Source organism: Marmota marmota, unplaced genomic scaffold, assembly GCF_001458135.2.
Source record: "Marmota marmota marmota unplaced genomic scaffold, marMar, whole genome shotgun sequence".
Lineage (NCBI taxonomy): Eukaryota > Metazoa > Chordata > Mammalia > Rodentia > Sciuridae > Marmota > Marmota marmota.
This window is the reverse complement of record NW_026000016.1, coordinates 39,388,329-39,415,364: the sequence shown is the minus strand read 5'-3', so window position 1 is coordinate 39,415,364 and position 27,036 is coordinate 39,388,329. Positions and strand designations below refer to the sequence as shown.

The window sequence follows — 27,036 nt, the reverse complement described above, 5'->3', positions numbered from 1 at the left end:
TGTAGCCCTGCCCCTTCTGCCCTTTTTTGGATAGAACTTTCTAAGAACAAGAGACACACCCCCCCCACACACACACACACCCATAAAAGCTCACTTCTGATCTCTCTCTCTCTCTCTCTCTCTCTCCAGCCCTCTCATGACTTTCTCTTGCTCTCCCTTTTGGGGAGCCTGAGGCCGAGAGTGGAGAAGACACCCTGAAGCTTGTGTAAAGGTAAATTGTACCCGTGTTTTATTTGGTGTCTCTGCAAATCCACACGAGCAATCTTCAGTTCAGCTGCCTGTGCTGGTTGTGGGCGGCACACCCCAACCAATTCTTTAATTCTCAGTGGACATTAACTGGTTGTCCTACATTTCAATTCCATTCTGACCCTGTCCATCTGGAGCTAGTATCATATCACAGGTTAAGGCCTGAGTCCTACAAGACGGCCCTTACTTGAGATAGCAATTGGCAGTTTAGGTAATCAATGAGCTTCTGACTACATACTTAAAAATTGGAGATCCTCACCATGGGCTCTCCTGGTTCATCCTTCTCTGAAATGGGTGATAGAACTCAGGAAAACAATTTTCCTATTGGATTACCAGTAGCAGCCAGAAGGAAGAGGGGCATAGGATAAGGCATGTGGGAGGGGACATGGAATCTCCATATCCCTCAACCCCTCCATGTGTTTACCACTGGGAACCTCTCTGAACCCTGTCCTTTAGAGTTTTCCTGACACAGTTGTAATTAATTTAACCACTGGTCCTTGGTGAGCAACTCAACCTTCAGCCTCTCTCCCCTTCCTGGGAGACGGGGTATGGAGGGGTGGATACAGGGCTGATTGTGCCAATCCTCCAATCACACGGTTAGTTCCTCTGGCAAGCAGCCTCACCCCAAAGCTACTCAGGAGCCCTCAGTCTTCAATGATCTCACTAGCATGAGAAGATATTATCAGAGATCAGGAGGGTTAGAAGGGCTATGTGCAGGGCAGGAGGAGGAGATATCACACCCATCATATGAAATTCACTTATTTATTAAATGCAAAGCTCCTGCCATCTGCCAGGTTCTGAGGGGAATTCTGAGATGGATAAGACTCAGGCCTGGCGCTCAGTGATTCATAGCCTGGTAATGAAGACAACCAGGGCTTAGGGAAGAATGACATTGATGTCATCCCAAAAGGACTAGCAGTAGTCCACAGGCGCATAGGAGAAACCAATGCTGCCCGGGAATGAAAAGAGTTTCTTGTAAGTGCAAAGAAAGGGTTTGGATAGGAGGAAAAGAGGGTGCTCTATTAAGAGTATTGATCCTGATTAATACTTGAGAATGAGATTCATCTCATTTCCACTGAAGCCCCTCCTTCCTTCCTCACTTTCTTTTTAAACTGTCCTTTAGAAAAATCAACCTTGGAGGTGACATCATGCCAGAGATCATCCGCTAAAGTGTATAATTCAATGGTTTACTGTATATTGAGAGTTGTGTAGCCATTCCCACACTCTAATTTTACATACTAGAACATTTTCATCACCCCCAAAGAAACCCCATACTCCTTCACGGCCACTCCTATTCCTCCCACTCATCCTGCCCCTAACTCCCAGGCTTGGGGAAATAGTCTATTTTCTGCCCCAATGGATTTTCCTTTTTTAAATATTATATAACTGTTACCACAGTAATTCAGGTTGTGGGTTTTTTGTTTTGTTTTGTTTTTGATAGCATTTTCTGACACTCAGTAGTGCTTAGAGAATGTGCACTTGATGAATAAGTGAATGTAGAAAAGAATGAGAAACTGACTGACCTGAAGTGTGTTTCAGGGAAATAATAAAAAAGCCAGAAGGGCTGAATGTCAGAAGACCTGCACTCTAGTCCCAGTTCTGTTGTTCATTTCTATAAGCCAGGGAGAGTCACATGACCTTCCTGACCCTCAGCTTGCTAATCCACAAAGGAGGCAAGAATGCAAATGAGAAAACCCACTTGGAAGGGTTTTGAATGTCTAAGCAGGCTGCACCAGTGGAGAATCATTTATGTTTGTATTTTCTCCTATCCTTTGACATGCCTGTAAGAATAAATCATGTACCCTCCAATGACACAGGGTAAGGTGCAATGCAAAGTGACAGCATCAGGGAGTCCACCTGGGGACATCCCCCAAACCCCATTCCTGTTCCTTGAACATCTATAACCAAGACAGGGAAAAGGGCTAACCAAACATCACACATTCATTGCCACATGGGCTTCCAAGCCAAAGGGAGGGATTAAAATCCGGTTTATAATGAAAAATAAACTCAATTCACTGGAAGAAAAATGATGATATCACTTTCTCCTATCTTTTGGCTTTCAGACTATTATGCTCTGTACTTCCCTCCTATAGGGCATTTCTATCAATCAGAAAGAGGCGAGACTTAGGCTTACGAGTGAGTTCTCTATGGTCTCACCCAGAATTGGAGACGGGACTTCCCTCCACAGTGGTTCAGTCCCTTTCTCTCTATGTAGGTTCAGAGGAATTTGGAGGGGGCTGGGATGCCCAAGTAGATTTATTTTCTGAAGGTAAAATTCAGGTTTGGCAGAGAGATATAAAGGTCAGAGGTGGCATTAGAGTATCAGAGCAAAACACCTAAGTATCATGAAGAGATTTTTTTTTCTAAACCTGGCCTTGTCATGAAGGTCAAGATCACTTCACCCTCAGGTGCACTTTTCTTTCACCCAGTATTTTTGTAAAGGTAAGTCCCCAAGTTCCATCCTTTCACTGGGAGTAGAAGAACCTCAGGACTAGGCTTGGTTCAAGACAGAGGCAATGGACCAGGCCCTACTCATTTATTGCCGCTGGTGCTCTGGGCACTACCTCCCCCTCCACTAAGGTTCACCTTCTTATCTTTCTCTGTTTCTCTTCCAGCTCTTGCCCCTACAGCCACCTCTTTCTTCTCTTCCCTCTAGCCCAGGGTTTCTTTTATTTGGGGGGAGGGAGGGGACAAGGGATTGAATTCAGGGGCACTTGAACACTGAGCCACATCCCTAGCACTATTTTGTATTTTTTTTTTTTTTAGAGACAGGGTCTCACCAAGTTGCTTAGTACCTTGCTTTTGCTAAGGCGGGCTTTGAACTCTAGATCCTCTGGCCTCAGCCTTGAGCCACTGGGATTACAGGCGTAAGCCACCGTGCTGGGCTAGCCCAAGGTTTCTTAACCTCAGCACTACTGACATCTTGGGCCATGTAACTCTTCGTGGTGAGGGGCTAGCCTGTGCACTCAGGATACTTAGCAGTAACCCTGGCCATTCTGCTAGATGTTGTAACTCCCCCCAGTTAAGACAATTAAGGATGTCTCCAGATGTTGGCCACTATTCCCTGGGGACCAAATCATCATACAGAGCCCCTCCTCTAGTCCTTTTCCCCTTCCCTTGGAGCATTTACTGTGTGAAAGACACAGGGTCAAGTCCTTCATGTATTTTACACAGATGCTTCTCAAAATTCAATGGACATGAGAATCACCCTGAGAGTCTCTGAAAATGCACATTCTGATTCAGTAATTTTGGGAAGGATTTGAAATTCTGCATTTCTAACAGGCTCCTATGCATTGTTGTTGCCACTGGCTCATGGATCACTCTGAGAGCAAAGTTATATGTGTCCCTGTAGCCCTGTGAGGACTCTATTTTACAAGTGAGAAAGCGGAAGTTCACATCTTGGAACCCAAGTCAGGTCTGCCTGCCTCCAAAGCCAGTGGTCTCAGTGGATGTTGGCTAAGGTCCCTGAGCTTTCTTATTGCTTCCCCTCTCGGAGTGGTGCTGTGACAGGCTCCTGGAGGCTGAGGCGCAGACCTGGGTTGGCTTGGAATATCCATGTTACATTCTCCCTTCCTTAGAGTGTGCTGCTTCTGAGCCCAGGTGGATATCCTGGAGCTTGCTGAGCCATACCACTGCCATGTGACCCTGTTCCAGCCTGCCTGCCCTGGAACCAGCTCATCTTGCCTGCCCATCCACCTGTCAGCTGGGTGCTGACCCATGGCTCCTTTTCCCTTTCTGCTTCCTGTCTCCTCCCATCATTGCTCCACACTCTCACCCGTCTTCGTCTTCATCTTCGGATCTGCTTCATCACTGTCTTGTCATTCTTTTCACAGGAGGCAGGGGTGTTTAGGAATGCTCTAGATCCTGAAGCAAGGGAAAGTGTGAAGAGTCCCTGCCTAGGGCAAGATGGAGGAGGACTCAGCTGGTGACAGTGATGGCCAATTGGGTGCTGGCTGGGGATTGCGCATGTTTTGTCGCTTAAGAAAACAAACAACAGCACGTCTGCCAATGGGGGAGGGGAGCACCCCCCCCCCCCCCCCCCCCCCCCCCCCCCCCCCCCCCCCCCCCCCCCCCCCCCNCCGCCCCCCCCACACACGGAGCATGTACAGTTCTTTCTTCTCCATCTACCTGGGGACTGCTAGCCTTCTCTTATCATTCCCACTCCATTTCTGCTTGGACCCAGATTAAGGGAACTCTGAGAACATTCATATGTAGAACAGGTGTAGCAATGCCTTTTTTTTTTTTTAAGTATAGTCTTGTTTTATTTTTTTAAATTATACAGTAAAGGATTTTGTTAAACTTTAGCTCAATTTTTTTTCTTAAGATTTCCCAGTAAAGTGCAATAACCTGTAAATATGGTGTAATTAAGGTTATTTCGTAAGTTGACCATAGCGTTTCCTGTTAGGTAGCAAAATAAAAATTAAAATGGAACTTAATTGTTTAAAAATATCATAGTTATTTGTCGGTCTATCCTAGGCTTACAGTTTTTGTTTTTTTTTTTTAATCAAACAGTGAAAACCAGACAATTTCCATATAAACAACTGTCTAGGAAGTCTTAAACTATTGGAGTCTTCAATGCCTTTTGTAAAGAGCCAGAGAGTGAGTGCCCCAGGCTCTGAGGTCCATGTGCTTTCAACCATAGCTGCTCATTTTGTTACTGGTAGCACAAGAGTAGCCAATGTAAGTGAATAATTGGGTGTGGCTATGTCCCAATAAAACTTTATTGGTGGGACTGAAATCTGAATTTCATGTATTTTTTCATGTGTCACAAAATATTGTTCCTTTCCTTGATTTATTTTTTCCAGTCATTTATAAAGGTAAAATCTATTCTGAGGTGAAGGGGTGAAACAAGGCTGGTCACAGCCCCCACATTCCACTGGCCTCCTCAAAATATTTACCACTCTTAGGCACATCATCTGTTTCCAAGAGGGACAAGTACACACTGGGCTTCTCTGGTTGCTCCGACTATGCATTATCTTGTTTCATGGTGTATTCTACAAGGCAAGCATTCATCAAGACGAGGTTCTATGGACTACATTTTGGAAAATGCTGCTCCAGTTGATGCCCTCATTCCACAGGCAGGGAAACTGAAGCCAAAGGGCCTCATTAGCTGGAGCTGTGGTCAGGTCTTTTGATGGCCTCTGCTGGGCTTGATATTCGATATTCGACACTGCCTGCATCCCCTGGGTGAGCCCAGTCAGCACTGCACAGGCCAGGGCAACTTACCAGGATACTAGGGCCCCCAGCTTTTCAGGCCGGTCTATGTAGACACTTTCTTATTTTTCCTAGTTTCTAGAATCTAAGGAGAAATATGTTTGGGTTGCATGACTTTAACCCTAGGGACTGTGAGTAGTGCATGTCAGAAAACACTTCTAAAAGTTCCTGGCCCCAAGGGACTGAAGGGGAGGCACTTAGGGGCTAGCCTTAGCCTCTGGGCTACTGACCCATCATGAATTAAGCATAATCATTGAATTATTCTGACATCATAAGACTGGTATGCTCTGTGTACAGAATTTTAAAAGCACCTCTCTGTAACTGTCTTTTCTCCTTTTACCTGCCTTCTTGGAGAAGTAGGACAGATTTTTTTTTCTTTTTCTTTTTTTTTTTAAGTTTTATAAATGTAGAAACTGCAGCTCAGAGAAGCAAGGACACTTGTCTTTGATCACAGAGACAGTGGGAGAGCCTGAATTCAGACCCAGGTCTCATCTCACCTCAGGGACCGCCTTCTGTGTTGCTTCATTATCTTAAAGTGAAGGGTGACTAGACAATTAAGTATTCCATGACAAATAATCCTCTCCCCACCTCCTTTTCCTCATCTGTCCCTCCCCTCCCCAGCCCCCTTATATACAGGAAGGGTCCAGTCACTTGGTGCATGGTGAGGAAGTGTGGCTTAGCTTACTTGTCTATAAAACCAGACCAGCTCCCTCCAAACAGCCAGCCCTGGAGTGTCACTTACGGAGCCTGAGGTGAGTAATGGGGGATTCTGGCATCTTTGTTCTGAAGCATGGGGCTACTGCTTTACCTGGGGCTGGCAGTCATGGGGGGATGGCAGAAGTCCATTTGAGTGTTTCTTAAGGACAAGATGTGATGGGTTGAGGAGATGTTTCTCTAATTCAACATCACAAAGAATTCAGTTGGTGCGGAAGGAAGGCCAGGAGGATTATGAGACCCAGAGATGAATTTTCAAGAGAGGCCACAAAACCTGTAGAGTTTGAAAGAAGGGAATGGAAAGACTTTGAAGGAGATGCTGAAACACAGACCCACATGACAGAGGACAGTGAACATTGGCCCTGGACACCTATTCCCTTTCCCAGGTGTTGGTGATCATTCCAAAGGCAGGGTTCTCCGGCTTCCCAGTCTGGGGGTGGGAGGCTCTTTCTTTAGGTGTGAGAACAGGGCCTGGAACAGGAAAGGTTCTTCAATGGTGTTGGAAAGAAGTAGGAAATAAAGAGTGTGGGAGATGGAGAGGGAGGAAAGAAGAAAAGAAGAAAAACAAAGGGCAAAGAAAGCACTAGAAAGAAATTCTCTGCATACAGTTATAAGTAGATCAGGGTGCCGAGTTCCTTTGCTGGGGAGCCCTTCACACAGACTTCTCCAGTTGGCACTTCAGAGGAGTTTGAAAGGTGAGTCATCTGGAACTCTGATTCCGTTCTCTTGTTCAGTTACTTGCAAAGCCAGTTCTTAAGAGTCTGGAGTGAGTGGGTTGGTTGCCGGGTGTGGTGGCACACGCCTGTTAGTTCTAGCGGCTCTGGAGGCTGAGACAGGAGGATCGCAAGTTTAAAGCCAGCCTTAGCAACTTAGTGAGGCTCTAAGCAACTCAGCGAGATCCTGTTTCTAAATAAAATATTAAAAAGGGCTGGGACCAATGGAATAGAGAAAGAAAATCAGGGGGAAGGAGGGGAGGTACTGGGGCATGAAACTGATCAAATTACTGTTTTACTTATGTTTTATTGGGTGTGCATATGAATATATTATAACAAATACCACCATTATGTATAACTATAACGTGCCAATAAAATTTTTTTTTAAAAAAAGGGCTGGGGAAGTGGCTCAGTGGTTAAGTGCCCCTGGATTCAATCCCTAGTACTCCTAAAACAAACAAACAAAAAAGAGTGAGTTGGTCAGCTGAGATGGTAGAGTGACCTGGTTGTACTTTCTGCCCCCTCCCTTTGGGCCAGGAGTGTGATGAGGTATCAGAGGTAGTCACCTCCTGGGAGGAGGGAGGGAGACCTGTCTTAGCGTGCCTGGGCAAATCTCAGATAAGTAAATATGGAAGCAACACTTTCCTGAGTTTGGGCTCGCTAGACATGTTCTTTGGCATGTTCTTACTTTTTTTGTGTGTGGGGGTGTGGTAGTGGTGATGGTCAAATTCTAATTAGCAGGCTGGAGGCCCGGCATGGCTGTAATGCAGAAGGAAGTGGGTACAGGGATGTGGAGATGGAAATGTGGAGTGGAGGAGGGCAGGTGGAGAGACGGCAAGACCAGCGTGTATGAAATTGAGGAGCCGGAAGCTTTAGCCCCACCCCAGTGCACCCCAATAAGCCCCCCACGTCTGTAGTATTCAAGCTTGGGAACCCATCTGTTTTAGCCTATTTCTATTTCTCTAATGGAGAATATCTGAGATTGGAAAATTTGTAAGAAAAAAAGTATATTTGGCTCACAGTTCTGAAGGCTAGGAAATTCAAGAATCGGCAGCCATATCTAGTAAGGGTCTTCTTTTGGTGGGGACTCTATGCAGCATCCCAAGCAGTGGGCAACTTGGCTTTTATAACAGACTTGCTTTTAGATGATCCATTAACTCATTAATTCATGAATGGATTAACTCATGGAGGGCTGAATCCTCATGATCTAATCACCTCTTAAAGGTCTCACCTGGCCCCATTTCTTCATACCTCATGTTGAGTTTTTTTTTTTTCAATATGAGTTTTTCTTGGGACATTCAGACCATGGCACACTCAGGTGCCCCATCTGTATGCTCCTGAGGTTGGCCTAGACAGACTCACAGAGCATTATACTGGGGTGTATCCCTCCCGATCAGAGGTCATGCCTCAGGAGAAGGCCCCCTTTCTTTCAGCAGGATCTGTCTGCTCTTTCTTTGCTGCAGATGAGCTCTTGGTTGCAGATGGTCACCCTTCCTTGCCTGAGTCTGATCCTGTTTGTCTGGAGCCAGGTACCAGGGCTCCAGAGCCAAGAATTCCAATTTGGGCCCTGCCGAGCAGAAGGGGTCAATCTCCAGCAACTGAGGGAGGCCTTCTGGACCATCCAGGAAACTGTGGTGAGTGCAAAGATGCTCTGGACCCAGCCATGGGGATAATTATGAAGACCTTCACAGGTTCTCATCAGTTTTCTACATAAGAACTCAAGGAGGTCAGGAGGCACTATAAGCCCCTTGGTACCATGAGAAAACTGAGGCTCAGAAAGATGTGGTCAGCCTCTAGTAAAATAAACAGAGCTCAAGGGAAGGAAATATGCTGATTTGTCAGGCTTCATCCTGAATGGTGGGCTCTGGTTCTAGTTCAAGATCTGAAATGAATGGCTGGGCTGCAGAGGGAGGTCCAGGTGCAGCCCCTCCTCCCCCATGTCTCCTCCTTACCCTGCAAAATACAGAGGCAAACCAAACTGACTTATTTCCTCTTGTCTCAAATGACCAAAAGAATCAAACAAGTCCTTCAGCAAGTCTGTGTTCAGACCTGAGATTCCATATGCCTGTGTGGGAGTGAGGGGACATGCTTAGTGATGTTCTATACATAAGACTTGTCCCCCCTCCCCAGGGGTTAGCTCAGCACCACCCCTCCTGGGTCCTCCTTTGGTCCCTCTGGTCTCTGGGACCTCATAGACTGGTTGGATTTAGGGGTCCGGGGAAGCAGCTCATACTTGCGGGGTTGGCTTCCTCGCTGACCCCTAACCTAGAGACATCTTTTCTTTCTGTTCCCCAAGCAAGCTCAGGATAACAACACCAGCGTCCGGCTGCTGCGCCAGGAGGTTCTGCAGAATGTCTCGGTAATCAGATGGTGGGCAAGGACAATACCTCCTTTTGTGGGGCTGATGGAGTCCTTCCCAATCTACCCTGGGCTGACCCTATACAGGGTAGATCTGGCCATGAGCCAGGGCAGCGTGCAGATGAATCACTCTGTGGTGGTTGAGACTTGTAAACATCTTTCTCCACTGAGCCAGAGAGTTGTCACCAGTCTCTATTTCACTTTTGCTTATATAAACAATGGGCATCTATTGAGCTGAACCCTCTTTTCCACTAATATGCTTTTCTCTTACCTATTTCTGTCTTCTCATTACCCATCAATTCAGTGAGTGAGTACAAATGTACTGATCCCTGATCCCTAAGAGGTGCGGAGCTTCAAGAGCTGAGGGGGTTGTAGTGCAATTGCTGTTGAAGAATTGTTCGTTTTTCTCATTTCTTTTCCTATTAGTCATTTTCCCACCAACTCTCCACCACAAAGTCCAAGTTCAAGTGCTTTCAGGGTCTGTGACCTCTCCATATTAGGGAGGCTGTGTGGTGCAAAAGAAAGGGAATATTAGCTAAATGAGGAGTCAGGAGTTCCAGACCCTCCGTCTGTGCCTGCCACTGACAGCTGTGTGACTTTGGGTGGGTCACCTCCTTCCTGAGGTCTGGGTTCCTCCTGTGAAACAGGTGTTATTCTCTAGGGCCCCTGAAGTTCCTTCAGATCAAATGTTCATCGTCTCCTAGAAGGCTCCTACCCCTACTGTACTTATCTTGCCTTGGGTTGCATATGGGTTGTCCCTCCAGGGTGGGCAGAGGTCTCGGCTTTGCAGTGACTCAATCCTCCCCCAGGATGCTGAGAGCTGTTACCTTATCCACGCCCTGCTCAAGTTCTATCTGAACACCGTTTTCAAAAACTACCACAAAAGAGCTGAATTCAAGACCCTGAAATCATTCTCTACTCTGGCCAACAACTTTATTGTCATCATGTCAAAACTTCAACCCTCTGTGAGTAGAACAAAGCTGGGCCTTGGGGTCGGCAAATGGTGTGTTTTGAGAACACTCTCTTTCCTTATCTGGTCCTGGCTTATATTCCTCAACAGGGAGTTATGGGGGTTATGAAAAAAGAGTGCTGGGTTCAGGTCTAGGTTCTGCTTCTGATCAACTGGGTGACACTTTGCAAGGTGCTCAGCCTCTCTGGCTTCAGTTTTATCATCTGTTAAATGAGCATGACACTTCTCCCTGGAGAATTAAAGGAGATAGCTTCTGCCACATGGTGGGAGTTGGGCATTGACTATTCTGAGGTTAGCTCAGCTCTGTCCTCTCAGGACCCTTTGTGACATCACCATCATCATCATCTAATTCTTGGCTCAAAAATTTTTTTTCTTGTTATCCAGCAGGAAAATGAGATGTTTTCTGTCAGTGAGAGTGCACACAAGCGGTTTCTGCTATTCCACAGAGCGTTCAAACGGGTAAGGCTAGGAGCTGGGAGCTTGCTCACCTAGCAGAATAACTCAACCTGTCACACTAAGGGGCCTCAGAGACCTAAAGTGGAATTTAATATAGGTGACTCCACCAGGTTTGCCCCAATCCCACCTGACTTAGCAGGAACATAGGCATATTTGTATCAGTTAGCATATACTTTGTATAAGTGGCACAAATGAAGTGTTCTTTTGTTCCCCAGCTGTTATCAAGTTAAAATGCTATTATATTTCCCTACCAGATGATTTCATTATTGGGGACTTTCCCTGTGAGAGAGTTTTATGGGTACTTGAACTGGGTAATGAAAGAAGCGAGGAGTCACCCCACCCACCCCCAAACACATCTGCAGTATTTTCCATAATGCTCAACTGGTCTCATTTATGAATAAAAACGATGGAAAATTATATTGCCTCTTCCTAAATTTAGACACACACACAAAATAATCCAAATTTCATTCTCAGCACCTCTCCCCACAAGTTATTTTTTTTTCCAAAATGTGATTTTGATCATACATTAGCCTATAAATAAATGGTGAAGAGCAAAATACATGATGGAAAGAGGCCACCCTGGCTCATTTCCTCATTTGCGCAGTGGATGCAGGTGGTGGGCCATACCCACCCCAGGCTGCATTCTGTGGTTCTTGTGGTTAGGGGTGCCGAGTGCTCTTGTCCTTTACCCAACACTACTCTGTGGCTACCCCATGACTACTCTCTTTATCCTCATCCCTGAAGCAGACAAATACTCAGGTGGGGACAAGGGATGGGCAGGAGAGATCATCAGAGACCATTCCACAGGTGACCCAGCCCAGGATTTGGAATCATGTCTGTTTCTGACATGGCAGATTGGAAGGAAAACATTCTCTCGGCTAACGTGGCTGAGCTCTGGCTCTCCTTTCTCCTTAGTTGGACATAGAAGCAGCTCTGACGAAAGCTTTTGGGGAAGTGGACATTCTCCTGACCTGGATGGAGAAATTCTACAAGATCTGAATGTCCAGACAAGAATCGTGTACTTGTTCATTCTTCATGTAATTTCAAACAGGTGTCCCTTCCTGTGTGGCTCGCTGGGCACTTCACACTCTTGGCCATGGACCCTACTGTTGTCCCAGGCTTCTTTCAAAGACTTCATTCTTTCAGCAGCCCAAACGACAATCACAGGATGCTGTGAATAATCTACAAAGTGGATTCCTGTATTGATTACAACTCCATTTAATTACTGCCAGTGCTTCAACTGAAGTTATATTTATTTGCAAGATGCTAAATTCCCTGAAGGCAGCAGAATATAGTGTGACCCATATTTCCCTTTTTATCTCCCATGATCCTTGCTGCAGTGTGGGGCAGTGGGTAGGTGCTCAATTAATATTTAATAAACTGGATTTTATTTTTTTTTACCTGTGTTTGGATTTTTGAGAAACAATGAGGGATGCTAGGATATAATATTGAACTTTAACTCATGGAAGTCATATATCTGCAGGGGCACAGCATTGGGGTGAGGGTGAGCATTAGTTTGAAAAGTAAATGATGGAAGATAACATGTTGGCTAAAGTGCCTGGCACAAAGCAGATTGTCACACAACATTTCATTTCCTGCTGCACTCCCTACCCCTCCCCACCCTACCCTACTCCACCATCCCTTCTGCCTGGATCCTCTCCTTTTCTTCTTCTTTCCTTTATCTGATACTTGAGAAAGTGACAGCGTCAAGCTGACATCACTGATGGTATCTCTGTGGCTGGAGGAGGTACTGTGAAATATGTGATGACATTTCTTGCTAATAAAGGGGGCAACTCACCCCAGATCTGGTAGTCTGTTCTCCCTACTTCTGGGCAAGTGCCTGGGGAGACTGTGTTGTGTATTAGGGAAAGATCTTCTTAATGGCAAGAATGGTCATTCTCAAGCTCTAACTGTACTTTGTAGTTGACATCAATCCAAAGATAGAGTCCAATTATGTCACCTTGCCCCCCAAAAGTTAAGAGAAAGACTACACTTAAGAGCTGCTAGGAGGCAAGGTGTCTCCTTTTCCACAACAGAAGAGCTACTGCAGAGCCCCTGATCCTCCAGGAACCCCATGCTACTTTCCTTCCCACTTTGCTATATGTTGTCTGGAACTGGCAAAAAGATGAGGGACATTTTTAAAAGCAGAGAGAGGTAATGACTTGGGATGGCTAGAACAGACTAAAAACGAGTGTTCTGTCAGTGTTAGGATGTGGAAGAAGGGTAAGGAGGTGACAAAGACTGTGACTAAAAGAGCAGGAGCTGCTAGGGTCAGGGTACTTTTCTATAGCAAATGAGGGAGACTTAGACTAAAGAGGATTGTATATATATATATATATCACTATCACTAACAATGTTGGTTCTGAGAATGTAGGATACTTTATAACATCAAAGTAAATTGGACAGGAGATAAATAGTTTCATACTAGCAAGTTCCAGCCTTTGGGTCAAGGCAAAGTCCTTCCTAGGAGTGTTATCATACCAGGCCCTTCCTAGCTCACACGGCTGAGGCCCATCCTCATGAAGTGCAACCCAGAGGCTGTCTATTTGTGTGAGGCCTAAGCTTGGGAAGGGCTTCTGAAATGGCAGCTATGCCTACACTCCATATTAATGCCACGTGATCTAGAGCCAGAGCAGCAAAGTCCCTGTGACCAAAGACACTGCAAATGCCACAGCCTGTTACATGGTTTGGAAAGGAAGCAGGCGGCATTGAGACAAATGCTATGCATACCCAGACTCCTCGAGGCACACAGTGGGGTACAAAGGTGTGCAAGATTATGTGGGGTAGAGCTATGCTCAGGGCACAGATAGATGGGGGCATGCGAGGTGATCAGGGCTCTGTGAGGGGATGGAGCAGTCATTGGAAATTAGCAGACAGAGAAGACTTATTGTCATCAAGGTGTGGCTGCAGGGGTACAGCTAGGAGGGTGAGTCAGGCTGGGAATATTGATGTAATCATTTGACTCAGTGTCCTCCCTCTTGACAGCAGGCTGGTGACAGATGCTCATATATTCACAGCTGGTCTTCAGAGATGGGGTGTGGAGCCAGGGAGCTTCGAGCACCTGGAAACACCAAATAAGCATCACTGAATTTGGGTGGATGGTTTTAGTATCTTTCCAGCTGGGTTTCCATAACAGGAAATGGGGGGCATGGCAGGGGGGACTCTGAGTTCTAGAAGGCAAAGACAAAGAGGTAGCTGATTTCCATCAAGTGGGCCAGCCCTGGGGATTTTCAGGGTGGTGAAAACACTTAGAACTAATATGGGAAGGAAATGCCTTAAATGGAGCTCAGATTGAAATCGTGTGGCTAAGCATGGGTCTGAGGAGACCCAGCTGTCAGAGGAGTAACCCCCTGGGGATAAAAATGTGACTTGTGGAACAAATATGCATCTTCTTAGGGAGGAATTCACAGGTACAGTGATTCACACTTGTACCTCTCTGTAAGAGCTTGGAGAGGCCATGACATGGCATTCCAGAAAGGGGCTGGGCAGGGAAGGGGAGGAAAATTGCTGACCATGTGGCACTGTGGTGCTTCTCCTCCTCAGACAGATGGTTTCTTCCCTTCAGATCATCTACCTTTAGTATGATTAGTTCTTAGAGGACAGGGCTGTGCCAAAGACCCCAACATGGCACAAGTACTATAATATTCACAGAAAGCCATGGTAGGGACTGTGATCACGTACTTAAACACAAGTTCTACGATCCAGATGTTCAGGACCCTGAATACAGTGAGCACTCATGGAAAGGAGCTTTTATGTTTTGTACTTTCCAAGAGGGGGATGCAGAAGTAGCTTGCTTCAAAAACATCTCCTAGCTGGGTGCAGTGGCTCACACCTTTAATACTGGCTACTCAGGAGGTGAGGCAGGAGGATGGCCAGTATGAATCCAGGCTGGTCAACCCAGTAAGACCCTGTCTCAAAAAAAAAAAAAAAAGTGTGTGTGTGTGTGGTGGTGGGGATATGGTATGAATGGGGATGTAGTTCAGTGGCAGAGTGCTTTTGCCTAGCATGTATGAGGCTCTGGGTTCAATCCCCAATACTGCCAAAATAAACAAAATCCCCCATTGTCTTTTACAGTTCATCATTTGAAACTGACTCATTTGGTTTTAAAATGAATTTGTTCCATCAATGTTTTTGCCCCGATACTGGGAATCAGAGTCTCAAGTAGGGAAGCAGAGTAAGCTGTGAGAAAGGCCCTGCCCAGGAGAGGACTGTGTGGTCCCAGCAGATTCAGAGGAAGGCTGGTGGATAGTGGAGTAGACAAACAACAGTGGGACCATTCCTAAGCTGCAGGGAGCTTTCTCTAATGGGGGTGGGGAAGGGAAAGCTCAAGAAACTAGAGGTAACTGGCAGAGCTGGGTATCACTCTCTCCTTTTCAGCAAGGCTCATGATTGCCAACCAGAGACGACCTTTCACAGCTTCCCTTGAAGGTAGAGGGTGCTGCTAGACTAAGCTAATTAAGGTCCATAATTAAGCTAAATAAGTAAAGGAATGTGTGAAACTTCAGGACCATGGTCTTAAAGAAGCACTTCTTTCTTTCTTGGTGGGCTGGAATGTAGATATGATACTAGAGACTGAGTATTGACCAGGGACCAGGACCATCCAGAGACGGAGGGAGCAAAAAGTCGCTGCATGACTTCATGGCTCAGGCCACCCCTTCCTGTCCCTCTGAATCTTTGCTTGAGAGGAAAATAGGCTTCTAACTTTGGAGCCATGTGTTTGGGGGTCTGTTACATGAACTTAGTCAACACTCTAATTAAAACTTGGATATTTGCTACCCTTAGTTCTTTTCTGGGTATTGAAACCAGTGTTTTAGCCACTGTTGGCTTCTTTAGAAAATAAAAGGTTTTCTTAATTTGGGAAAACAAAATGGACAGATAGTTTCAAGGCTTCTTTCCTAATGGAAACTCTCTATGTCCATTCCTTGATGAAGGACACCCAAGGTGTTTAATTTCGTCTGCTGAGTCACTTTCTAAGTTAAGCCTGACCTCCTCCAGTGATGGGTAAACTACCTCATCTCATCTTAGGGTTTACTAGAAAGTTCTTCCTCACGTTAAGATGAAACCCTCTTAAACCTCCCAGTAAAATAATTTCTTCATTTGAAAGTTCTTCAAGTAGCTGCAGGTTACAATGTATCATTCTCTAACAGCTAGTTAACTAAAAATACCACAATCCCTGGGGAGTTGGTCTTCTGACAACACCAAATAAGGGAATGGATACAACTTGTCCCCCGAATGGGCCCCAGGATCTGGGGTAAGATCTTGCAACCTGGAGCTAAGACCCTGCTCTAGTAACAGTGCTCTCTCTGGTCCATGCCCACAGTTGGGGGCGCGGGTTCGGGCTGAAGCTGCCAATCAGAAGACAGGTGGAGCTTACCTGTGGCGGGGCTGAGGGCGCAGATGTTCCAGGATCCGCAGGAGGGACCTGCCTCTGGCCTAAGGGGGATGGGAGTGCTGACGTAAGGGCGAGACAGAGCCTCCAGTTCCGCCCCCGCCCCTCCCCATCTTGCGGGAATCCCGAGGAAGTAGGGCGGCGGCGCGTGGCGGGGGGAGTCCTGCTCCCCCAGAACCTGGCTCCAGGCGCACCGTCTACGCCCGCGCTCCTTCTGATCTTCTGTAGGGTCACCCGCCAGCCACCAGCTTCCGCTCACCGGCAGCGTTAGACTCTGGAGCGCGCCGGGGGCAGGCGCTGTAGATGTTCTGGGAGCGCGGCCGCTGCGATCTGGGCCGCTGCTCCCGGGGCCGCTGGGAGGCCTCCAGGGCGCGCATCCTCAACGCCATTCGGCGGACCCGCCTGGAGAAGGCTTCTCCGTGGTGACAGGGAAAGAAAAAAATGGCATCAGAGGCCCGAAGCCAGCTTTCCTCTCCTTCCCCAAACTCAAGGCTGCTCCCTCCTCGATGCTTGGCAACGTCAGACCTATAGATGCTCAAAGTGTGCGGGACATTCGTTGAACCGTCTTACCCTCTCCTGAAGACCAAAGGTCTCAGGCCGCCCTCCTCCTCGTACCCATTCCCAGGTCACTGACCTTCGCCCCACTTCCCTACACCCCAGGCTACTAGTACATCGCTATCTCCCGGGTTTTTCCTGCAAAATCAAGCAGAGATCAGAACCGTCTGGGAGCTTAGCTTTCCCACCCCAGCCCAGAGCCCAGCTGCTCACCTCTCTTCCTTTGAATCGCTCTTTTTACCACCAGCCCCAGAAGGGCCAGCAGGAGAAGACCCAGGACAGTTGGGATCAGGATGTGAAATCCTTGATCCTCCCTTCCAAACTCTGAGCCACGGTTGAATTCTCTGGGGGGGGAGGGGGGGGAAGGAATGGGAGAGAGAAAGAGAAGGTAGTGAGGGAGATAGGTTTAAAGAAGCACTTTCCTGTGGCAAACGTTTTAAAATGAACTCACAGACTTGTCCCTTTGTTAATAGAATTCTTTCCATTCACCCCAAAGACTCTTGTCTGTGGAGTCAGTAAACTGGGGTTCAAATTCAGATGTGCCTTTTCCTGGACTCGTGACCTTGAACAAATCTCCAACTTCTCTGAGCCTCATTTCCCCACAAGTCTGTATCATTTTCATTTTTGCAGATGATACAAAATAGTGGATATGAAGAATTTAATGCTCCTGGCCTACAGCTGGAGACGATAAATGCCAGTCCCTGGCCAATACTGTGCACCTTGGTTTACTCACATGTTTATTGAAAATATTTAATGAGATAGTTTTTTTTTTTTTAACTAGAGATTGAATTCAGGGGCTACTGAGCCACATCCCCAGCCCTATTTTGTATTTTTTATTTAGATACAGAGTCTCACTGAGTTGCTTAGCACCTTGCCTTTGCTGAGGCTGGCTTTGAACTCATGATCCTCCTGTTTCAGCCTTCAGAGCCGCTGGGATTCCAGGTGTGTGCCACTGCACCTGGCTTGAGCTAGTTTCTTATTACTATGAAAAAGTTGTTTTTCTGAGTGCTCCCTCTTCCCTTTGTTTTCTGTACATATTGAAATCTTACTTTTCTGGAAGGGACAGTGCATAGTCCTCTTTTCTTCCCCCATTGTGCCAAGCCAAAATAAATCTCATGTATTTCCAGTTCCCATGTCCTTGCCCATTACAAACTTGATCACAGTCAGAATTGGATATTGAATGTTATCATCTTTTTACATCTTAAGGACGTGGCACAGTCCTGTCACATGGTTTAGACTAGGAAAATGTTGGTTAAATTTACTCATTTTCTTCTCCACTGGTATGTTGGTGTGATTTATCAAACCAAATAGTATCAGGGGTTCTAGTACTATCTGAAATCACTTAGCTCTCACAGCCTATTTCCCTATTTATAGAACCCCAAATAATCTTGGAAGTCCATTTCCTCATTAACATGTTTGTGATTGCTTAGGCATAAAAAATTCCAACATTAGAGATTTTCTTTGCCACCTGTTATAGTGCTACCACCTAGTGGTTAATTGCTGCCTTCCTTTGACTGCACCTGAGTCTTCAGGCTGGGGCTGTCCACTAGCAATGTAAGTCACATATGTAATTTTAAATTTCCTAGTAGCCACATTTAAAAACGAAATAGATGAAACTAATTCAAACACTTAATAGCTTATTGGTTCATTTGCTTCTCATTTAATTTTCCCCATCAAAACAGAGTTGAATAATTTTGAATGTGAAAGACTTGAGTCTATTTCTTTCTACAGACTCAGTGCTAGAACATTAAATGCTAATGAGATTCATACCTGCTATATTCATAGGTAGTATATTTCGTAGTGGTCTTCTAGAGACAAGGTTAAGAAGGGTCTCTAATAATGGATGTTGCAGGGAGATTTTAGTGGATCTCTTGACTCTTGCCTACTTTACCTGGCTTTGAAACCATCTTGGATGATGGAGGCCTCTTACCTCTGCCCATGCAATCTAGTGTGCTGCTTGTAGCTGGCCCCTGGGGGCCTGAGCAGCCCCTCCTGAGTTGAAGTCTTTGATGTTGTGGTGGATGGCAGAACAGTTGAGGGCTTGGCAGCTGCTACTGAGAATGCTCTGGATTCTCGAGGATGATGAATTATTGGTGTGGTGGGGGAAGGGTGGGGCTCTGGAGGGTCATCAGTCCTTTGGGTTGGTGTGATAACTGCAGGAGACGAAAGAAAAAGGGACCTTCCATATACACTTTACTCTAGTCTCCAGAGGGACTGGGCCACCAGCTCTTTCTTTAATATATTCTTCTCTTTTGACCAGACTATATTTGTTCCTAGGGTCCTCATGGCCTGAAGTGCCTTCAGAGCATACCACCTCTATGCAATCAATTCTGTGTTGGCTTCGAATACCATTTCCTCCAGGAAGCTCCCCATCTCATGCCTTCCCAGGAAGAAGAGCTTGCCTTCCTATGAGCATGGGGAGACCTTGTTTGTAGTTCTGTTCTCACTCTGCCTTGTGCTATATTTGTTTGTTTATTTGTACTCCCCCATCACACACCTATCAGTAACAACCATAGCTCTATGACCTTCCCAATTACACTATTCCTTTTGGCATCAACAGGGTCCCCTCATGTATTCAATTAATATATGTGAGGATATGATGGAAATATTAACACGTCATAAATGCATTTAAAACTAGAAACATACTGAACTATAAAAGTATTGTTAGTATAATAACCATTTATCTTTTAATTGAAAAATAGAGTTGTTAAAATCACTAGACACCAGCAGGTAGAATACAACCCTGTGGGCAGCAAGAAGACATGATGACCTCCAGCTGGGAAACGTCTGCCCAGTCGTGGGTTTGGCAGTCATTCATAAAAAGAGCTGATTTTGTGAATGGAGCACACGCTCCATTGCTTGTGGTGCCACCTAGTGGTGATGTGCAAGTTCTGCAACTATGTCAGGGAGTCGTGGCTTTATGATAGGCTTGGAGGATGTAAAAGCAGGTCTGCTGGGCTCTGCTCTGCTGTGTTCTGCCACTCATGGTGAGCTGGACACCCACCCACCCCCCTCCTCCGTTTCCACAGTGCTACAGCATCTTCCTCATCTCTCTTACTCATGCTTTGATGGACTGACCTTTGGATGTGGATTCAGAAGAACTGGCATGTGCAACCATCTGGAGCCAAGTGGGCATCCGCTGCTCCAGAAATTTATGAAACCATTTTGGAGGCTCAGATATCAGCTCCTCCTCCCAGAATGGATTGTACTCTGTTGGAAGCAAGGAGATTGTGTTGATGGTATCTGAAGTAAAGACAGGCCTGGGGAAGGGACTGTTGGTGTAAGTAAAAGCTGACTCAAACAAGGTGAATGGCAGTAAGCATGAGAGCAGCGTTGCTGGAGAGGAGCAGAAAAGGAGCTGGTCTTATGGCCTCCTTGACAGAGCACTTTTTCTTCTAGCACAGCTAATATGCCCTGAAAAACCAACAGACACTATTGGGACTGTGAACTGTTAAATTAGTTGCTGCATTTGTGTAGGAAATCACTGGAGAAGAGGAGAAAGGCTGGATGCATGAGAAATAAAGGACCAGACCAGACAGTAACAAATATGGCCTATAAATATGCCTTGATAAGTGGGTGTATTTCCTTTTTATTCATCTCTGATATATCTCATGGAACAGTTATATATGACGGTTATGTCCTTGGCTTCCAGTTTCCACTGGTGCTCAAATTCATGTCACCTCTCCCCTTGAGCCCTGGGTAGGACAGGCGACACAAGGTCAGCATCTCTTATCCTTTTGCCTACTGTGGATAGATAGTTCTATGGGTCAGAAGGTTAGTGGACTATGAAGTTCAACTCTGTGGATGCTAATTGTTATTGGGCTGGCTAATATGGCAATAGCATAGAAGTCTGGAGGACTGTTATTTAGATGGCTGTCTCAATCTTCCTAAGTGGAGACATTTTCTGAGTGTACTGAACCTGCAAGCAGCGGTGGCACCTACCACTGTGGACATTCAGGGTGACCTTCTGGGTCTTGCCCCGTTCTGTGTGCGTGCCCACTCCGCAGGCATAAACTCCACTATCACTCTCGGTCAGTTCTGTCATCTCCACTAGGAACAAATTCTTGTGTAAGCACGGCTTCAAAGTGACTCGACTGTCATATTCCTTCTTGATGAAGTTATTGGATACCACCGTGGAACAGATTGCAGGTTTCACCATCTCCCGGCACAGATACATCCTCACATTTATTTTAGGAAGCGGGCACTCGATGGTAATAGATCCACCCAGTTCTCCATCCAGCTTTACTTCTGGGAGGATCTTCAGAGCCCCACATACTGCAGAAGAAGGAGTTAATGCAGAGGGAGCCTCATTCCCAGACATATCCCCAACTCTAACTCTCTCCAACCCTAGCCCAGGTTCTAGCCCAGCCTCACTCCAAACCATGGCCCCATCCCCATTACCAGTCCAACTTCAGTCAGTCCTCAGCCTCAACCTGTCATGATTTCTTCCCTTATCTTCATTCATCTTTTCCCTTGCCTAACCCGATTTACCACCTCAGGCCAAGTCCTTACACACCCGTCCCCCATGACCACACCTTAACTTAGCTCTTTGCCTCATCACTAAATCCATATCCATAAGGACCCAGACCACCCCTATGAGAATCTGATCAAAACCACAACACCCACTTCAAGGAGAAATAATGTGCCTAGGGTGACCCCAAATGGCATATAGCCTCCAAGGGACTTCAGCCTGAGGCTGGGAGATGCAGGTCAGTTTTGCTACAGTAGGTTTTCCTCTCCAGTTTTGTTTTGGTCATATTCATTCAGCCAGTCATTTATTCCAACAGTTCTCCATATTCAGTCATTCAGTAAGTGTCTACTGAATGCCTGTCATGAGCATCTCTCCCTTGCAGAACAAATCATTTACTGAGCAATATCAACAGCCAGCCAGTAAAACACCGAGTGATCAATTCCATGACAGAGAGCACAGTATTCCTTGGAAGGAGCAAGCAGGGGCCCCTGATCCAGTCTCTTGTAGGGGGTGGGGTAGTTAGAGGAAGGTTATTTGGAAGATGTGGTGTCTGAATTGTGATCTGAAGGAAAGGGCATAGAGGGCAACTGAGAATCCTGATACTTGTCACCCAGTGGGGAGCTCAAAGGAGTGTGTGAGTGAATGCAGGTGAGGGTGTGGGCACACTGTGTGTTGACAGGGTGTGGAGCAGGGAGGGATAAAAGATGTGGGTTGCAAGAGTCTGACATTAAAAGGCTTGTGCTTTAGGTGAGAAGTCTCATGCAGCTCAGCCAGCTATAGAAGAGGGTAAGGCTTCAATGATTAATTATTAACTAAACAGGTTCCATTAAGTGTCTGAATATTTTCAGGAAGAGGGTTCATAAGGTAAAATGTGTGTGTGTGTGGGGGGGGATGGGATGGGGTGCAGGGCTGCAAAGGAGAAGAAGTCTTCCAGATGGTAAGAATGGTCCCCACCAGGGTGGGGATGCCAGAGAGAACAGAGCACATCTGTGGATGTGGATGGAGAGAACTCCTCCTGCTTAGGGAGATGCATCCCCAGAGCACGACTTCAGGACAGCTGCAAGAAGTTCAGTCAAATGGGTGTCAAGGAAAGCGTCAGGAGAGCAGTGAGACTTGAGGATTCTGGATCAGGACATCCCTGATGGGTAAATGGGTAAATGTGGACAAGGGTAAAGAGGTGGAAACCATCATGGGAGGAGAATGCAGACTACAGGGACTGGAGAGGGAGCTCTACGGGAGCCCACTGAAAGTGTAGCCCATGTTAGCATGGTGGGAGAGCTGGAAGCATGAGCCCCTGCATCCTCTTGGGCCTGCGTAATCCTCCCCTCCTTCTAGGGGGAGCAACATCCCTTTGGCCCAGCTAGAATGGCGGTGCTGCTCAGGGGCAGACTGAAGTGGTATGATTTAAGCACTCTTTACACCTTTATATCTTCCATTCCCGCCCCACCCATCTGCCTTCTCAGCCTCAGTTTGATTAGCCATCCATCATGCACATATATCCCACTACCTCTCAGAGTGTCTGACACCGCATTAAAACTCCATTCCTTTGGGCTCTTAAGACTTTTCAATGCAACAATTATTTGAATTTATTCTATACTGAAGGCATCACAAAGAAAGAACTTTTGAATAAAAATCCATTTTGATCCTTAAGGAGCTTATCATTTAATTAACCAAATAAACACACACGGAGCCACAATATGAATGTAATTAGTATTCTGAGTTCAGAAGCGGGGGCTCAGGAAAGTCTTTGAAAAGGAAGTGGAGACTGAGGTGGACTTTAAGGAACTCATAAGAGGTGAAGGTGAAATGAAGGATGTTTCTGGTAGAATGAATAACATGGGCGAGGAAGGGCAAGGTGGCAGGGGTGTGTAGCATATGTTCAAGGAAGAGTCCTGTTTGGCTAGAGCAAAGTGCAGGAGAATGTGTCAATACATTGAAGGTTTTGCAAAGAACAATCCTCTGACTAGAGTCAAGCTGTGGGAAGATTTACCTGATCAGGCTGAGAGGGTGAAAGTGGGAAAGATAGTTGAGAGAGGATAGTTGTGCATTTGACCCCTTTCCTTTTCCTCTGTGACCTTGCTAGTAGAGGCTGCCACTGCTTCTCATTCTGGTAAGCTACACAAATTGGCCATTGATTGGACCAAACTCTGGTTGGGACTAAATGGGAAGAGGTGGTAAAAAAAAAAAAAAAAAAGCCATTCTGGCATTTTGTGGCTGATATTAGAAACACTTACGGCAGATGAAATAGCCCATTTGGATGGGACCAATGAGGAGTCGGAGGTAAAGGGTTAAGCATGTAGCTGTGTCTGGGGTCTTTGTGGGTTGTTAAAGTGGGGTGTCCAAGAGACAGTTGCCAACTGAAATATGAAATTCAGAAAATAGAATGGGACTGTTGAATGGATTAGGGAGTCCTCCTTTAGAGTTGAAAGCTGGAAATTCAGGAGTGAAAAAGATCTATAGACAGAGAATATGGCGGTAAGAAGAAAGATCTTTGGAGGCACCAGCTTTAAGATCCCATAATAAAGGTAGAAATGTCTAGGAAATGAGATACCTTCAGCCCTGGAGAATTAACAACTGGCTAAACAGTACCTGGAGTGGAGAGAGGAGCACTAGCAGGGAGCAGGGGTGCTCCGGTGACTCACATGGCCTCCGTCCTTGTACTGGTTTGCAATTGAATCCATCAAGGAACATCAGGGACGGAGATGCCTGGCGATTGATTGCCTGTGGCCACTTCATTAAAAAGTGTGAAGTGTTTCCCCAGAGTACTTACCTGGCAGGAAGTAAAGTGACCAAAGCCAGAGGTCCATGGTTCTTTCCAAAGCCTCTGGAGCAGAGACCCACTGCCAACCCGAGAGCCCTTCACCATCGGGAGCTTGAAAGAGATTCTGGCCCCATCGAGGGGCAAAGGCTTGAAAATGAGGAAATGACAACCTGTCTTGTTTGCCAGCTAGTCTTAGCCTAAAAAAGAAAATACCAGCAAACCACAGCGGAAGTCAGGAATTGAGAAAACATGCTGTGTTGGGTGAGAATGGGTCACCAGGGTTCAAAGGGCCTCTAGGAAGCTCTCGAGATTGTTAGCAAGCACCAGCCTGGTATCTCTTTGCCTTCACACTTTTTCCTGGAGGGGCCTCCTGTGCTTTATATGTATCCATTAACTCCTGAGCTGGGGGCCTTTGTTTTACCCCTGTCTTCAGGAAAAAAAAGAGCCTCATCTCCAATTCTTCCCATTGGATGGAAGCTGTGTGGACAGAGGTTTGGACCTGAAGTCAGAAGATGCTGGTTGTGGTCCTTATCAGTTAGCTCATTTGATGAATACCTTTGAGCACCTACTATGTGGAGTTGCCAATCATGGATCTGGGGCAATTCAGTACTGAGTCTTGATTTCTTTATCTAGAAAATATATGAAGGTGGGACTAGATGACCCCTGGCATTTCCTCCTACAGAACATCATCCCTAGTTCACTCAACATCTCTGCCATCCCTCATCCCTCATTTCCCCCAGCTGTCTCCATAAGGTAATTCCCTCCAGCAGGGACCCAGGCCACTATCCAGGGACCATAGGAGCAATGTCACAATCTAGTTTTGGGAAAGCTTTCCTGGACCTCAGTTTTCTCATTAAGAAAGTAGGGAGGGTCTCAGCCCTGCCTACCTCACACATCTTTATGATGCCCAGCAAAAATCACAGATGTGAAAGAGCATCTATTTCAAGTGGAGACTTGCTGCACTGTTACTGATCAGAGGGTTCCCAGAGCCTCAGTCCTTGATGCTTCATTCCTGGATGTTGGTTCTTACCTCCAGGTGTTGCAGCCTCCTGTGCCCATGGAGGATTCAGGCTATTCCTACACTGCCTCAGGGAGGAGGCAGCTGACAGAGCCCAGGGCTCCTCAGGGGCTGTGTGCATCACAACCCACTCGCCCCCACACACCAAATTTGTCACATGCTCTCCAAAACAACAAGTTCCCCCAGTTAGGGGTCCATTGTGAGCAGGTGCAGAGGAAGCGCGTGTAGGCGGGTTGCCTGCCCTGCCCTGCCCTGCCCTGTTCTGGCTAGATCTACATTGGCTCAGAGGAGCTAGGTCCTGCAACCAGCAGATGGGCCATAATATCAGAGGCAGCCTGAGGCCTCTGTCAGGCTAGGGTGCCAGAGGTTTTAGCTGGGATCAGCTCCCACCCTCCCTCCTTAGAGGGCCCTTCCTGTGCCCTGTAGCTGCCAGGCTCTGCTGTTTGCTGGGACTGCCTTGGGGACCCAGGGAGAAAAGTGGGAGGGAAGGTCCAAATATAAATGAATGAATGTGATGTGTGTGGCTGTGGGTGTGAGAGCTTGTGGGTGTGAATGTGTGAGCGTGCACAAGCTGTATGGATATGCCATGTGTATTGTGTGATGCATAATTGTGTAGTGTGTATATGATGGCTACGAGTGTGTGAGTGTGCAATGTGTATTGTGTGATGTGTGGAGTGTGATGAGCAGTGCGTGGCACGTGTGTGCATGAGTATGATGTGTGTATGAGTGTCTGCAAGGACCTGGGTGCACTGCGCTGTAGCCAGGCCTATCAGGTGGAGCTGGAGCTCTGCGAATGAGCCTGGGTAAAGAATTTCCCACATTTGTGGCCCCAATGAAATTTTTAAAAGCATCACATGGGGTTAAGAGCAAAAATTAGGGTTCTGAAATGACATTATGGCATTTTCCCATAAATGAATGGAGCTGGAGACTGTCATGCTAAGTGACATAAGCCAATCCCAGAAAACCAAAGGCTGAATGTTCTCTCTGATATGTGGATGCTAACTCACAATAAGGGCGTGAGGTAGGAGGAATAGAAACACTTTGGATTAGTCAAAGGGGAATGAAGGGAAGGGAGGGGGAACGGGAATAGGAAATACAGTGGAATGAATTGGACATCACTTTCCTATGTTCATATATGAATACAACACCAATGTCATTCCACATCATGTGCAACCAGAAAAATGGGAAGTTGTACTCCAGCTATGTGTGATATGTCGAAATACATTCTACTGTCATGTATAACTAAAAACAACAACAACAAAGAATTAGGGGTCTGCCAGGCAGAAGGTAACTGGAGAGATCAAACTCCCACACCTTGGCCTGTCCAGACATTGCCTTGAGATGTTGTCCCAGGGTGTCTAGGGGCAGGGGCCCTTAGGAAGTCTGGCCCCTGGATAAATTATGCTGTTTACCTGTCATATTCTCTTCACTCTTCTTTTCCCCATGTGAATTTGAGCTCCTGATTCATGGGCTGCTGTGTTCCCCGCATTCCTAGTCCCAGGAGTACACAAAGGCAAAGGGGACTCAACATCCTCCAGGGACCAGAGGGGTGTATGTGATGGAGAGCATTCAGGCCTAGAGGCATAGTCGTTCACTTTCCATGACCACTTCTTAACTGAGGCTTTGCTATCCTCCCCGTGTTACTGCTAGGCTTAAAGGAGCATTCTTCCTAAGGTGAAGGTGGCAAGAGGTGAAACTTACCAGGGGCACGGCGCACACCCTGGAATACAGTAAGAGTGAGTGGGGTTCACCATTGTCACTGGGTTGGTCTGGATTCTGCTTTGCTATTACATTTCTCTACCTTGGCCTCCCACATGGCTAGTTTCCAAAGGGCCATCTCCTGGGCCTGTCCACATGGAATGCCTCCATCCTCAGGTGGCCCTCCCTATGACTCAGTGCTCCTCTCTGCAGTGTCTGACCTTGAGAATCTCTGCTGGTGGGCTCTCCAGGGAGCCCCTTCCCACCAGGTGGAGGCACCTTCCTTAGGTATCCTGAACTTCCCTCCTTCCAGGAACTTGACCGTAGGCTTGCTTGGCCAAAACATACAGGAATTCAGGTGAATTATAGTGTGATTCATCACCCAAGTCCTGGATTTTAGAATATTCATGTTTCCACGTCCAGGATAAAGACTTTTGGCTTTAGTTAAGAGTGGATTGTAGCCTCTTCTTTCT

The 27,036-nt window shown here is 46.5% G+C and overlaps 2 protein-coding genes across 4 annotated transcripts; one reads left to right on the top strand and one right to left on the bottom strand.

The window, feature by feature from the left end:
* The first annotated feature begins 8,350 nt into the window (after positions 1–8,350).
* Positions 8,351–11,766, top strand: Il24 (interleukin 24). The gene is made up of 5 exons (XM_048809523.1): positions 8,351–8,525; positions 9,188–9,246; positions 10,055–10,210; positions 10,600–10,674; positions 11,587–11,766. Exons 1-5 carry the CDS (start codon positions 8,351–8,353, stop codon positions 11,668–11,670), a joined length of 549 nt encoding a protein of 182 aa, XP_048665480.1. The 3' UTR covers positions 11,671–11,766.
* Positions 11,767–12,343: 577 nt separating this feature from the next.
* Fcmr (Fc mu receptor) lies at positions 12,344–24,030 on the bottom strand. Of its 3 annotated transcripts, none has more exons than XM_015483736.2 (8): positions 23,857–24,030; positions 20,558–20,890; positions 19,694–19,825; positions 18,546–18,768; positions 16,829–16,959; positions 16,320–16,472; positions 16,046–16,104; positions 12,344–13,732 (listed from the first exon to the last, which is right to left on the bottom strand). In XM_015483736.2, the coding sequence occupies exons 1-8, from the start codon at positions 23,891–23,893 to the stop codon at positions 13,565–13,567; spliced, it is 1,236 nt and encodes a 411-aa protein (XP_015339222.1). In that variant the 5' UTR covers positions 23,894–24,030; the 3' UTR covers positions 12,344–13,564. The 3 variants fall into 3 exon arrangements, with proteins under 3 accessions (XP_015339222.1, XP_048665478.1, XP_048665479.1); XM_048809521.1 differs by lacking the exon at positions 23,857–24,030 and adding an exon at positions 23,729–23,843; XM_048809522.1 differs by lacking the exon at positions 23,857–24,030 and adding an exon at positions 23,676–23,791.
* Between the last annotated feature and the right edge of the window lie 3,006 nt (positions 24,031–27,036).

What these genes read in the sequence shown, in the direction of transcription:
- Il24 (XM_048809523.1), top strand. Translation starts at nt 8,351, where the DNA reads ATGAGCTCTTGGTTGCAGATGGTCACCCTTCCTTGCCTGAGTCTGATC. An exon ending in TGTCAAAACTTCAACCCTCT is followed by an intron (nt 10,211 to 10,599) that starts GTGAGTAGAACA and finishes CTTGTTATCCAG; the next exon opens with CAGGAAAATGAGATGTTTTC. An exon ending in TCCACAGAGCGTTCAAACGG is followed by an intron (nt 10,675 to 11,586) that starts GTAAGGCTAGGA and finishes CTTTCTCCTTAG; the next exon opens with TTGGACATAGAAGCAGCTCT.
- Fcmr (XM_048809521.1), bottom strand. Translation starts at nt 23,822, where the DNA reads ATGAAGTGGCCACAGGCAATCAATCGCCAGGCATCTCCGTCCCTGATG. An exon ending in AGCGATTCAAAGGAAGAGAG is followed by an intron (nt 16,473 to 16,828) that starts GTGAGCAGCTGG and finishes ACCACGGAGAAG; the next exon opens with CCTTCTCCAGGCGGGTCCGC. An exon ending in CGCCCTCAGCCCCGCCACAG is followed by an intron (nt 13,733 to 16,045) that starts GTAAGCTCCACC and finishes TGGTGTTTCCAG; the next exon opens with GTGCTCGAAGCTCCCTGGCT.